The following is a 13,098-nucleotide window of genomic DNA, read 5'->3' as shown; positions in this document are numbered from 1 at the left end:
AATTCTTTTAAGCCCTTCTATGAATGCTTTGATAACTGGTATCCTATACAAGGAAGTTGAATATGTAGTTTGCAGGTATGCAGATATTGCTGCAAGGTGTATTTTAATAGAAGAGAAGGCTAGCTTTGCTTTTTGTAAATGGAGCAAGTAATCTACTATATGTTTTGGAGTTGCCTCTAGTGGTTGTATCTGATTATGATGGCAGTAACAAACAAATCTTTTCCACTTACTTGCGTAGCAGTGTCTAGTGGATGGCCTTCTGGCCTGCTTTATGACTTCCATACACTCTTGGCTAAGTTGTAAGTGTCCGAATTCTAGGATTTCAGGAGCCAGATTGCTAGATTCAGCGATGCTGGGTCCGGGTGTCTGATCTGTTGGTTGTGTTGCGTTAACAGATCTGGTTTGTTGGGCAGTTTGATGTGTGGTACTACAGACAGATCTAGCAGTGTTGTGTACCAGGGTTGTCTTGCCCACGTTGGTGCTATTAAAATGAGTTTGAGTTTGTTTTGACTCAATTTGTTTACTAGGTAAGGAAGGAGAGGGAGAGGAGGAAAAGCGTAAGCAAATATTCCTGACCAGTTCATCCATAGGGCATTGCCTTGGGATTGCTTGTGTGGGTATCTGGACGCGAAGTTTTGGCATTTTGCGTTCTCTTTTGTTGCAAATAAGTCTATTTGTGGTGTTCCCCAGAGTGTGAAGTAGGTGTTCAGAATTTGTGGGTGGATTTCCCATTCGTGGACCTGCTGGTGATCTCGAGAGAGATTGTCTGCCAGCTGATTCTGGATCCCCGGAATAAACTGTGCTATTAGACCAATTTGATGGTGGATTGCCCACTTCCATATTTTTTGAGCTAACAAGCTTAACTGCGTTGAATGTGTTCCTCCTTGTTTGTTTAGATAATACATCGTTGTCATGTTGTCTGTTTTGACAAGGATGTATTTGTGGGTTATGATTGGTTGGAAAGCTTTTAGTGCTTGAAAAACTGCTAATAATTCTAGATGATTTATATGCAGTTTTGTTTGATGTATGTTCCATTGTCCTCTTATGTTGTGTTGATTGAGATGTGCTCCCCACCCTGTCATGGAAGCATCTGTTGTTATTACGTACTGTGGCACTGGGTCTTGGAAAGGCCGCCCTATGTTTAAATTTATACTGTTCCACCATAGAAGCGATAGGTAAGTTTGGCGGTCTAGCAACACCAGATCTAGAAGGTGACCCTGTGCTTGAGACCACTGTGAGGCTAGGCACTGTTGTAAGGGCCTCATGTGCAGTCTTGCGTTTGGGACAATGGCTATGCATGAGGACATCATGCCTAGGAGCTGTAGTATTGTTCTTGCTTGTATTGTTTGGTTTGGAGACATGTGTTGAATGACCCTGTTGAAATTGTGGATCCTTTGTGGAGTTGGCGTTGCTACTCCTTTTGTCGTGTCTATTATGGCTCCTAGATATTGCTGTACTTTGCTTGGCAGAATGTTTGATTTTGCAAAGTTGACGGTGAACCCTAAATTGTAGAGGGTTTGTATGACTTGATTTGTGTGGTTTGAGCATTGTGTGAGCGAACTGGTTTTGATTAGCCAGTCGTCTAGATACGGGAACACATGTATTTGCTGCCTTCTGATGTGTGCAGCGACTACTGCTAGGCACTTTGTGAATACTCTTGGAGCGGTTGTTAAACCAAAAGGCAATACTTTGAATTGGTAATGTATTCCTTTGAATACAAACCTTAGATATTTCCTGTGTGATTGATGGATTGGTATATGGAAATATGCGTCCTTGAGGTCTAGGGTTGTCATGTAGTCGTGTTTTCTGAGCAATGGTAACACTTCTTGTAGTGTGACCATGTGAAAGTGGTCTGATTTGATGAATGTGTTTACTACCCTGAGGTCTAGAATTGGTCTCAGTGTTTCGTCCTTTTTTGGTATCAAGAAGTACAGTGAATAAACTCCTGTGTTTATTTGTGTGCTTGGTACTAATTCTATTGCATTTTTTTGCAGTAGTGCTTGAACTTCTATCTCTAGAAGTTGTGAATGGTATTTTGATAAATTTTGTGATTTTGGTGGTATGTCTGGAGGGAATTGCATGAATTCTATGCAATAACCATGTTGGATAATTGCTAGGACCCATGTATCTGTAGTTATTTTGTCCCATGCTTCGTAATATTGATGTATCCTCCCCCCCACTGGTGTTGTGTGGGAGGGGTGAGTGACGTGTGAGTCACTGCTTGTTGGTAGTGGTTTTGGGGCTTTGAAATCTTCCTCTATTCCTAGGAAATTGCCCCCCTCTATACTGGCCCCGAAAACCTCCTCTGTACTGTCCCTGGTAGGTGGGCGGTGCGGACTGTGAGGTGCTAGCTTGTGTGGCCTGACCCCGAAACCCTCCTCTAAAAGGTGTTTTGCGGAAGGTGTTATAAGATCCTCTGCTCTGCGGGGAGTAGAGTGCGCCCATGGCCTTGGCAGTGTCAGTGTCCTTCTTGAGCTTTTCTATAGCTGTGTCGACCTCCGGACCGAACAGAAGTTTCTCGTTTACTGGCATGTTAAGCACTGCCTGCTGAATTTCTGGCTTGAATCCAGACGTTCTGAGCCATGCGTGCCTACGGATGGTAACCGACGTATTAATGGTTCTTGCGGCCGTGTCTGCTGCATCCATGGAGGAGCGTATTTGATTGTTGGAAATGTTTTGACCCTCCTCAACAACCTGTTTTGCTCTTTTTTGCAGATCTTTTGGGAGATGTTCAATGAGATGCTGCATCTCATCCCAGTGGGCTCTGTCGTATCGCGCTAGCAGCGCTTGTGAATTTGCGATGCGCCACTGGTTTGCTGCTTGGACAGCAACCCTCTTCCCGGCTGCATCGAACTTCCTACTTTCTTTATCTGGGGGAGGTGCATCCCCAGAAGTGTGTGAGTTTGCCCGTTTTCTGGCAGCCCCTACCACCACAGAGTCTGGTGGCAGCTGAGAGGTGATGAAGACAGGGTCCGTAGGAGGCGCCTTATACTTTTTGTCCACCCTAGGCGTCACTGCCCTACTTTTAACTGGCTCCTTGAAAATGTCCTTTGCATGGCGTAGCATGCCTGGGAGCATCGGCAGGCTTTGGTAGGAGCTGTGGGTTGAGGAGAGGGTGTTAAATAAAAAATCATCCTCTACTTGTTCCGAGTGTAGTTCCACATTATGGAATAGAGCTGCTCTAGCCACCACTTGTGAGTAGGCTGTGCTGTCTTCCGGTGGTGATGGCCTAGTTGGGTATGTGTCTGGGCTGTTATCAGACACTGGTGCGTCGTACGAGTCCCACGCATCCTGATCTTGGTCGTCGTGGCTCATGGCGGTGTGAGCTGGCGAATGTGACGGGGTGTAAGTTGGCGAAGCCGGAGTTACAGGTGGAGGCGAGGGAGGAGGTGTTACCTTTTGTGTTGTTTGTTGCTGAGGAGTAAACTGAAGCGTTCTCTTTCGTTTGACAGGTGGAAGGGTACTGATCTTCCCAGTCCCCTGCTGAATAAAGATACGCTTTTGCGTGTGATCCACGTCAGTGGATTGCAGTTCTTGTTCAAATCTATGTTTCTTCATTTGAGAAGACATAGAATGCTCTTCGGTATAGGAGCCGGAAACAGGGTCTGGTGTCGCTTTTTTCGGCTCCGAAAGCCCTGTCGATTGTTTTTTCGGCTCCGAGGTAACCTTCCTCTTTTTCTGTGCCGAAAATTCTTGGCCTCTATGGTCTTCGGCGCCACTGTCTCGGCGTCGATCGGTGTCGACACCGAACTCTCGGTGTCGATGCTTCTGTTTAGCACTCTCTCGGTCCCGAGGAGGCTGCGTGCCGGTGTCTCGACCGAAGTCGGACGATCTCGACACTGAATGGGCCTTTTTCGGTGCCGATTGTTGGTCACCGAGAATTTGGGTGGAGCCATGGCCGGTTGGCAGTGGCGTCCCCTGGGCCTTCTTTCCTTTTTTAAGGTTTGATCTCGACGTCTTACTCACAGTTCTTGTAGAGTGTAGCTCGTCGGAGTCTGAATCCTGGATGGAAAAGGATTCCTCCTGTTCTTCTTCTGTCTCGAACTGTCGACGCTCTTTTGGCGTGGACGCCATCTGCAGTCTTCTCGCTCGACGGTCGCGCAGAGTTTTTCGGGACCGGAACGCCCGACAGGCCTCGCAGGATTCTTCACTGTGCTCGGGTGACAGGCACAGATTACAGACCGAGTGCAGGTCCGTATAAGGATATTTGTTGTGGCATTCGGGGCAGAATCGAAACGGGGTCCGATCCATCGGTGTTGTCCTCCACGCGGTCGGTCCGACTAGGCCCCGACGGGGTGCCGAAATCTACCCCGAAGGGCACCGAAGCGCTTCGATGTTCAACGCGTCGTCGTATGTGTCTATCTCTAACCGGATCGCAACGATACCGTCGAAAATCTTCCGTCTTCAGCTATCTTTCCGTTCCGAAACTCGGAGCGACATGAACACGTCCGAACCCGATGGCGGAAAGAAAACAATCGAAGATGGAGTCGACGCCCATGCGCAATGAGCACAGAAGGTGGAGTCACTCGGTCCCGTGACTCGAAAACACTTCTTCGAAGAAAAACAACTTGTAACACTCCGACCCAACACCAGATGGCGAGCGCTCATGCATACCATGTGTATCTACAGCGACAGATGCCATCGAACTATATTATTACTCACTTTAAATATTATGACTGTCCCATCTTTTTGGCTTGTTCTAGGCAGGTCCTGTGATACACAGAGACTTTTTTGGAAGGTCTCAGTTTGAATTTCCTCCTCCAGGTTACTATGACTTTGGTATCCGATTCTAAAGTAAGAAATCTGCAGCTAGATAGATCTGTCAGAGGACGAAATTATTTACCTTTGGTAATGCACTATCTGGGAGAGACAGCATCCAGCTGCAGATTTCTTAGCAACCCTCCCATCCACCCTGCTCTGCGAGCTGAGTCCCTCTTTGGTCTCATAAGATTTTGTTATGGAAATCAACACCTTGAATTAGGAATTTGTTGATTATTTGACACAAGGGACCCTTTTGTGCTAGCTCACATTTTCAATAGTCAGTTTCTATACATGGCTCCACGTTTTGAGCACAGAAAATAGTCAATGAAGAAACGGACGTCGGAAGGGGGTTATACGGTCCGTTGAGGTCACATCTGGTGCACGACGTCGATACAGTCACATAAAGCCCTCATCTAACGCGCAGACATGCTATTGGAAAGAAGTTTCCGATCCAGGCTCACACCTGTGGAAGATTTTAAAGGGAGTAATCTAAGGCTGGAGCCTGTCTTTACCAGCTAATGTGTTATCAAAGGTTAGCAAATTATTTGTCTAGCAGTGTGCCAAAGGAATAGTCTTTCATCAAGTATGCATTATTTACAAATTGCAAATGGCAAGATATAAAATAAAGAAGGTCAAAACTCTGCAACATACCTGTATACAACAACTGGAATTCTCTTCCAGGACCTGAAGGAAGCAACGTTCTCCAGTTCTTTGTCTGTGATCCACACAGGAACCAAGAGTTTCTGAGGATAACTTGCACACAACCTGTAAACATCATCAATTCCAAACATTAATGAGACTAATCATGGACCATATGTAAAGAAAAGTGACCACAAATGTATCACCCTGCATTATACCTATTAGTGAGAGCATGGATCAGACAAATCGTGCATTCCCGCAGGAAGGATCACATTTATTATACCGGAGCAGAATGCATGGTTTACGCCTATAAACAGAAGCTAGCAATATTTACCCCTAACCCCCAACCGAAGATTATGAAAAAGATACTTTCTTCTAACAGTTTTACTGCTTGAGACTACCTTAGACGTACACATCTGCCTTACTTCTCCATCTAGCATTTGGGCCCGGAAAATGATAAGTTACTTACCTATAAATCCTAGTTCTCTACCAGGGGTATCCTCATCAAAGTCATAAACGCAGAATATTCCTGCCCACGTGCGGGGACCCAGGAGCTCAAACAAGCACACATGTATATGTATGAAATATCTATGAAAAATAACATTTACGTAGAGAATTTCAATACAATCATAATATATACATGTGCAAGTCAATGCAGCCTACTTAGAGAAGCAAGCTAAAACTGCTTTGTTTCTCAGAGGTTTTTTTTTTTTTTTTTTTTAAACATAAATTGAAAACTTCAATTAAAGGTGAAAAACTTTCGGCAGTAAAAATAGAAGACATAGAAAATGTAAGCACTCTATTTTAAAAGAGAAAAACCTACATTGAAAATAAAGGCGCATTATTAGCCAATAGGATGCATGCAGGTTAACACAGCAGAACTAAACATTTGGCACTGATCATTTAAGACACTGAGCACCTCCCGTATCCCACCATGCCTCAGGGTTGAGAGTGAGGGGACAGTTGGTTCACAGTTAGGTCAGTAATTTTTTTTTTTTTTTTCCAGTGGACAGGAGGAATAGAAATAGAATAGACCAGTAAGTAGTGTTGCATTTCTAAAAATCACGTCCGAGGAGGAAGGTGGGTTGTTTATGACTGATGAGGATGCCCCTGGAAGAGAACTAGGGTTTACAGGTAAGTAACTTATCCTTCTCTTCCAGGGGATCCTCATCAATAGTCAAACACTTAATAGATTAGCAAGCCCATCCCAAACTCCTGCGGACGGGACGATAGAAGTGCAGGGGAAAAAAAAACATATGCTATGCAAATAAGTTTCTTAGAGAAGCCTGAACCACTTGAGTGTCTTTTTTGGCATCTGAATCTATACAGTAGTGCCTGTTAAAAGTATGTACAGATCTCCATGTGACACCTTTGCAAATCTCAGAGATGGGTACATTCTTAAGAAGGGCTGCTGTCGCCGCTTTCCCTCTTGTGGAGTGAGCCTTAGGTTTATCTGATAATTGTTTGTTAGCCAATTGGTAAGCAGTCAGAATACATTAAACTATCCATCTAGAAATAGTTTGTTTTGAAGCAGCTTCCCCTGCCCTCATATGTCCATAGTTAAACAGACGATCAGATTGTGTGATTGACTTAGTCCTATCAAATTAAAATTTGAGCACCCTCTTAAGGTCCAGGGAGTGCAAGACTTTCTCCGCCGGAGTAACATGTTTAGCGAAAAACGTTCAAAGAGATTTCATATGGTTAATGTGGAAGTCTGACACCACCTTAGGCTAGAACGATGGATGTGTTCTCAGAACAACCCTGTTAACGGGGAAAACCGTGAAGGGTTCCCTCGAACACAGAGCCTGAATCTCGCAGACCCTTCTAGCAGAGGTAATGGCTACCAGAAAAGCTATCTTCCACGTAAGGTATTGTAAAGAAGCTTTGAGGATGGGCTCAAAAGGAGAGGCCTTAAGTCTAGACAAGGCCGCGTTCAATTCCCATGAAGGTGAGGTTTTCCGAATCTGTAGAAAGACTTTCTTCAAGCCCTTTAAGAAATCCTTAACTACTGACATAGTAAAAAAAAAGATTTTTGAGAGGGTTACTTACGAAAAGCTGTAATGGCAGATAAATGTACCTTAATAGAGGAAAACTGCAGTATGACTTCGTAAGATGTAACAGGTAAGGCAAGATAACCTCCTCCTGGGCCAAAATAGGATTGTAATCGTGCTGCCGGCACCACATGTGAAACCTTTTTCACTTGAACGCATAGGAGCATCGTGTAGATGGTCTTTTAGACTCCTTTCAAAAATTCATACATTCCTGCGAGAGTCCTAGATGTCCATATTGCAGGAATTCAGGAGCCATGCTGTCAAACTCAGAGAGGGAGGGTTAGGATGTAGAATTTTCCCCCCCTAATCTGTGGAGGATATCGGGTCTGCACGGCAGCCTCTTGTGAGGTTGCTCCGACAGCTGGAGGAGATCTGTGTACCAGTATTGTCGAGGTCACTGTGGGGCTATGAGTATCATACTGGCTTTGGACCTGTAGAACTTCTTGATTACAGCAGGTATCAGGGAAATTGGTGGAAAGGAAATATCCCTGACCAGTCTATCAACAGGGCATTCCCTTGCGTCCACGGACGGTAGAACCTGGATGCGAAGTCTGGGTATTTTTTGTTTACATCGTCTACAAACAGATCTAATTGAGGCTGACCCCACCGTTGGAAGAGGTCTGCTACGACATCGTCATGAAGGATCCAGTCGTGGGAGTCTATTAGACTTCGGCTTAGGAAATCTCCTGAGGTTTGCTGTCCTGGAAGATGGACCGCTGTGAGACACATTCCCCTCGCTATTAGACAGTGCCAGATGGTTTGAGACTCTCGAGACAGAACGAGATCTCATGCCCCCTTGCCTGTTCAGATAATACATCGAGGTTGTATTGTCCATCTGGACATAATGAACTTTCCTTTGAGAGATGGAGCAAACTACTTGAGAGCAAGATAGACCGCTCTCAGATCCAGCAGGTTGATGTGGTAACTCTGTTCCTTGCTGGACCATAGGCCCTGAGCTTGGAGGGGGCCCAGGCGAGCTCCCCAGCCCTGTAGTGATGCATCCGTTACCAGGGTGTCAGAAGGAGTAGTCTGGTGGAAAGGAGCCCCCACCAACAGATCCTCGATGTAGCTGAGGGAAAATCTGATGAAAGGCCAGCATTCTGAATTTTTCATTTCAGATGTATCTGATCAGATGCCTCAGATCTAGAATGGGTCTGAAGACCCCCTTCTTGGCCTTTCTTTTTTTACCTAAAAATATTGGGAATACACTCCTTTTCCTCTTTGAGCGGATGGAACCTTTTCTATCGCTCTTTTTTTGCAACAGGATGCAAACTTCTTTTTGTAGTACTGAGTGGTGAGCAGGCACTGACCTTGTTGGTGGCAAAGGAGGTGGAGGAAATTTGAACTGGAGAGAGTAACCATTCTCTACAATGTTTAGCACCCATTTGTCTTTTGTCACGGTGTGCCACTCATGAGCATAATTCGTAATACTTCTTCACCCCCCACCCCCACCCCACTGGAGTGGTGGACAGGGTTAGGGGAAGCGGATCCTCATTGTTTTACCACTGTCTTGGGGGTAGACTGATGTGGTCGACTTGGAGCACGGTCTCTCGCAGTTTTGCGTGATTGAAAGAAAGGTCGCCCTTGTTTCTGTTGAGGGCTCTGGGACCAATGAGGGGCTTGAACCCACTGCTGAAAAGGGCGCTTGTCATAAGGCCTATACCTCCTTCTATATTCTCTTTGCCTATCTAGGCCCACCGCTTTCATAGTGTCTACCTCAGATTTCATCCTCGCCATCTCGTCAGTGTGAGATCCAAATAAAGAGTTTACATTAAACGGCAGGTTCAAGATGCAGTGCTGTGCCTCCTGCCTCAACCCTGTGAGACGAAGCCATGAGGACCTCCTTGCACAAATGCCATGCGCGCAGTCATGATCCGCCAAATCTGCTCCGTCTGCAGCAGCACTAATAACTTGGTTGGATACTAAACTCCTCTCCTGCAGGATTTCCTGAAAATCTTGCCTATCTTCCCTAGGCAATTTATCAACAAATCTGTTCAGAGAGTCCCACAAACAGGGGACTTTCCCAGTGGATTATATTGCGAGGTTCGGCTTCCCCGACCGGACACTTTTTTTGGTTTTTCCCGTTTCAAACATACCTACCCAACTCTAACTTTTTCCCTACAGTTTGGTCGTTTCCACTGTAATTTCTGGGAAACACCTAATCGGAGTTTGCTTACTCATACTCTGCAGTGGCCTTATTGATACACTTTGCGTATTGTGCCACATAGATAGGGGGCTTAAATCTCTTTCCCCGCACGTGTTTATTTGTCGCCAGCCCGTTTCTCCTGGATTACGTTCTAAACAAACCAGGACAGGGCCGTTTACATATTTTTTAAATTTGTCTAGTATATAGGCATTTATTATTTATGACTCTTTTTCCATTTGTCTCTCACACACAACATCTCGTCTCTCTTCTTTTCCTTTTTTTTCGGTCCACTTCTATAGGTAGGGTCTACTTAGACCTTCAACCATGGTTTTTCCTACACTGCGGACATACCACTGATTGCAGAACTGTTACATTTGAGGTATACTGGTCCCTTTCACTGATGGGACGCACTTTTACCGCTTTGGACTTTGTTTTGTCCTGGTAGGTTTATCATCACCTTACCTCCCTACCTCACTTTGTTTTTTTAACAGTCCCTTATTTCCTACTCGCGCTCCTGAGAATAACTCTTCATTAACTGTGCGTTTTTCTCCCATTGTGACTCTCCTCCCCAGAGAAAATCTCACCAATTGGATTCCCTACAGAAGCACATCAGCTACCTTGTTTTCAGTTTTTCTTTGAGGTAATTTAATAACTCTACAGGTACTGCCTGTCTCACATTTATACACACTCGGTGCTCGATGTTATCGTTTCTACCTTTTGGTTGGACAAGCACATCCTCCAGTGTAACCATCTCGTCCTTATTGATCATTTGGTCTCCCACTCCTCAGCTTTTCTTATAATACTCTCTTAGTATCAGTAGAACGGTTTTAAATCTTTTCTCTTGCACGTAGGGTGATTTCCTATTGTTCTTTCTTCTTCTCAAATATATGCAATGTCTTAACTTAAAGGGTTATCTCTACCTTGAACATTTCTACATGCCATATAGGCTAACTCACTCTTTGCATTATCGCTCTTGATGTTTGTATAACATGATACACTCTTTTTCATTTGTACCTACCATATGGTAGTACCATTATTTGTAAACAGTTCCTATTTGTCTTTGTTTGCAGCCTTGAAAAAGTCCGTGAGGACGAAACACGTGTTGGCTGTTTTTGTAACTCTTACATACCTGTTTATTTTGAGGACTCTGAATATTTTCATTACTCGTATATTCCTGCTTCATATGTGGAATTTAATATTCTGGAACTGTTTATCAACTAAGGATTAAATTGTCTCCTACAAATCCACCCATTTTGGACTTATAATTTTCTTTGGAGTGCCCTGGCTGCCCTTTTCCTGTATACCACAAAGAAAGGTTGTACCTTCCCAAAAGCGCAGAAGCACTGGAGACCTTCATGTATGCTGCTGAAGTGCCACACATTTTCCTGCCCAATGAACCCAAATGTTTACTCTCCTTATCTGGAGGGACCTTAGATGATGGCACCATGGAATGAGTTTTACGGGCAGCAGCTAAAATAACAGACTCCGGAGGTGAGTCGACTAAGGAACAAAGGATCCTAGTCTGGGGCTTTATATTTCTTTAGTATCCGAGCCGGGGCTGAGCATAGGTTAGCTGGAGTGAGAAATGTGTCCATTGCTGGTTGTAAAAGACCAGGAACCAGAGGTAATAACTGCCTGGAGGAGGCACGCTGATGTAGGGTCTCAAAAATCACAGACGATGACTTAGTCGGCTATGGAATATCTGTTAAGTTTCTGGGCCTCTCTGACCAAAACCTCGTTGAAGGCTGTAATATCGTCAATTGGCGCAACTCTTGCTAAGGGGAGTTAGTCAAGGTAGGTGAGTAGTCTCTGATGGAAGACTCCGATGCCATAGACCATGAAGGAGATCTGCGCCGCCTTTGCCGTGATCTAGGGGATCTAGATCTAGACCTTCTCCTGGATCGTAACCTACTTCTTGTGGATGCCCTTGACTGGCTGTGCTGAAGTCTAGGAGTGGGCTTGTCAGTTGTTGGTCTTGCGCGTTCTGAGTGTGTTGTTGGCGAGGGCATACGAGGCAAAGAAGCCGGTGGTGAGTAAAGTCGTGAGTACTGAGAATCTGGAGAAGCCGCTGTTTTATTAAGGCTTTCCAACCACCTTGGAGACAGGTTTATAGGCGATGTGTGTCCTGCTGATGAAGCTCTAGATGCCCCTGAAGATACACTCTGAACAGCGACTACCGTCTCTAGGTGGAGAAGGCCAGTCTCAGGATTTGGTGATGTAGGTGACTTGATGGGGGCTGGTATGCAGAGAAACCCTTTGCAAGACAGATGTTACAGGCGAAGATTGCCTCGACGTCGATCGACGTTGTGCTGCTGTCGACGGGGATCCATGAGTTCCTGCCGTTGCGCGAGACCTCCCTGTCTTCTCAGGTCTCGACGTTGAATGCTTCGGCGACGAGCAGTGGTCTGGAGCAGGAATATGCCTCGACGTTGAATGTCTTGAAGTCGAGCGGTGTGCAGTCGGAGACAAGTGCCTCGACGTCGCATGATGAGGGGACCTCGACCTAGCTCCTGAGGCCGACTGACGGCAGATGCCCCAACGTCGTCGGATGACGATTAGCCTTTGACGGCATGTGAGTACTGATGTACCTGCTTGATGTCGATCTGTGTGCAACTGTCGACGGAGAACTACCACGATGAGGGAGTTGAAGCCTCAACGTCTTTTCTTTCGACGTCGCTTGAGTCGCCGTCGACGGCAGTGTGCGCTTCGACACCCGGTGATGCGACGATGGAAGGGATGATGCCGACGGTGAACAGACAGGAACTTCCTACCGGCCGACGTCGATCTGGCTCGCCGTTGTGCAGAAGAGTCTTTAGAAATCTTCTCCCTTTCATGCAGACCATGTAGTCTAATCCATTCTCTGTCCTTGAGAGTTCTTTTGGTCAGATTCTTGCAATGTCTGCAGGTGTTAGGACAGTGACTCTCAGGCAAACAGACTATACACACACACACACAGAGTGTGGCTCTGACTGGGCCTTCTTCCCACAAGGAGGACATTTCACAAACAGTGAAGGCACATTTGTGAGAAAAAAAATTGTCCTTCACTCAGGAAACATGAAGAACCGTCGAGTAAATCAGAGAAAAACACAGTCAAGGTAATTTTTCTGGACAGAAAAATGAGAGCTCAAGGCTCCAGGATCCTCACAGAAGAAGCCGGAAAAAAGAACTGACTTAACTGTGAACCAACTGTCACCTCACTCTCACCCCTGAGGCATGGAGGGATACTGGAGGTGCTCAGGGTCTTAAAGGCACAGTGCCAAATTTTTAGTTCTGCTCTGTTAATCTGCATGCATCCTATTGGCTAATAATGCTCCTTTATTCTCAATGTAGTTTTTTCTCTTTTAAAATAAGAGTGCTTACATTTTCCATGTCTTCTATTTTGACTGCAGAAAGGTTTTCACCTTTAATTGAAGTTTTCAATTTATGTTTAAAAAAAAAAAAAAAACTCCAAGAAATAAAGCATTTTTAGCCTGCTTCTCTAAATAGGCTGCATTGACTGTT

The 13,098-nt window shown here is 45.2% G+C and overlaps 1 protein-coding gene across 6 annotated transcripts in view; it reads right to left on the bottom strand.

Annotated features, from left to right (window-relative positions):
- Positions 1–13,098, bottom strand: part of MTMR4 (myotubularin related protein 4) — a 570,772-nt gene that overhangs the window by 328,504 nt on the left and 229,170 nt on the right. For all 6 annotated transcript variants that reach the window (XM_069226856.1, XM_069226854.1, XM_069226857.1 and 3 more), the window contains one exon: positions 5,413–5,526. In XM_069226856.1, coding sequence (XP_069082957.1) covers positions 5,413–5,526 — 114 coding nt within the window. The remainder of the gene's footprint in view (positions 1–5,412; positions 5,527–13,098) is intronic.

Source organism: Pleurodeles waltl, chromosome 3_2 (assembly GCF_031143425.1).
Source record: "Pleurodeles waltl isolate 20211129_DDA chromosome 3_2, aPleWal1.hap1.20221129, whole genome shotgun sequence".
NCBI lineage: Eukaryota > Metazoa > Chordata > Amphibia > Caudata > Salamandridae > Pleurodeles > Pleurodeles waltl.
The sequence above is the reverse complement of the archived record's forward strand: the minus strand, read 5'-3'. Positions and strand labels throughout refer to the sequence as shown.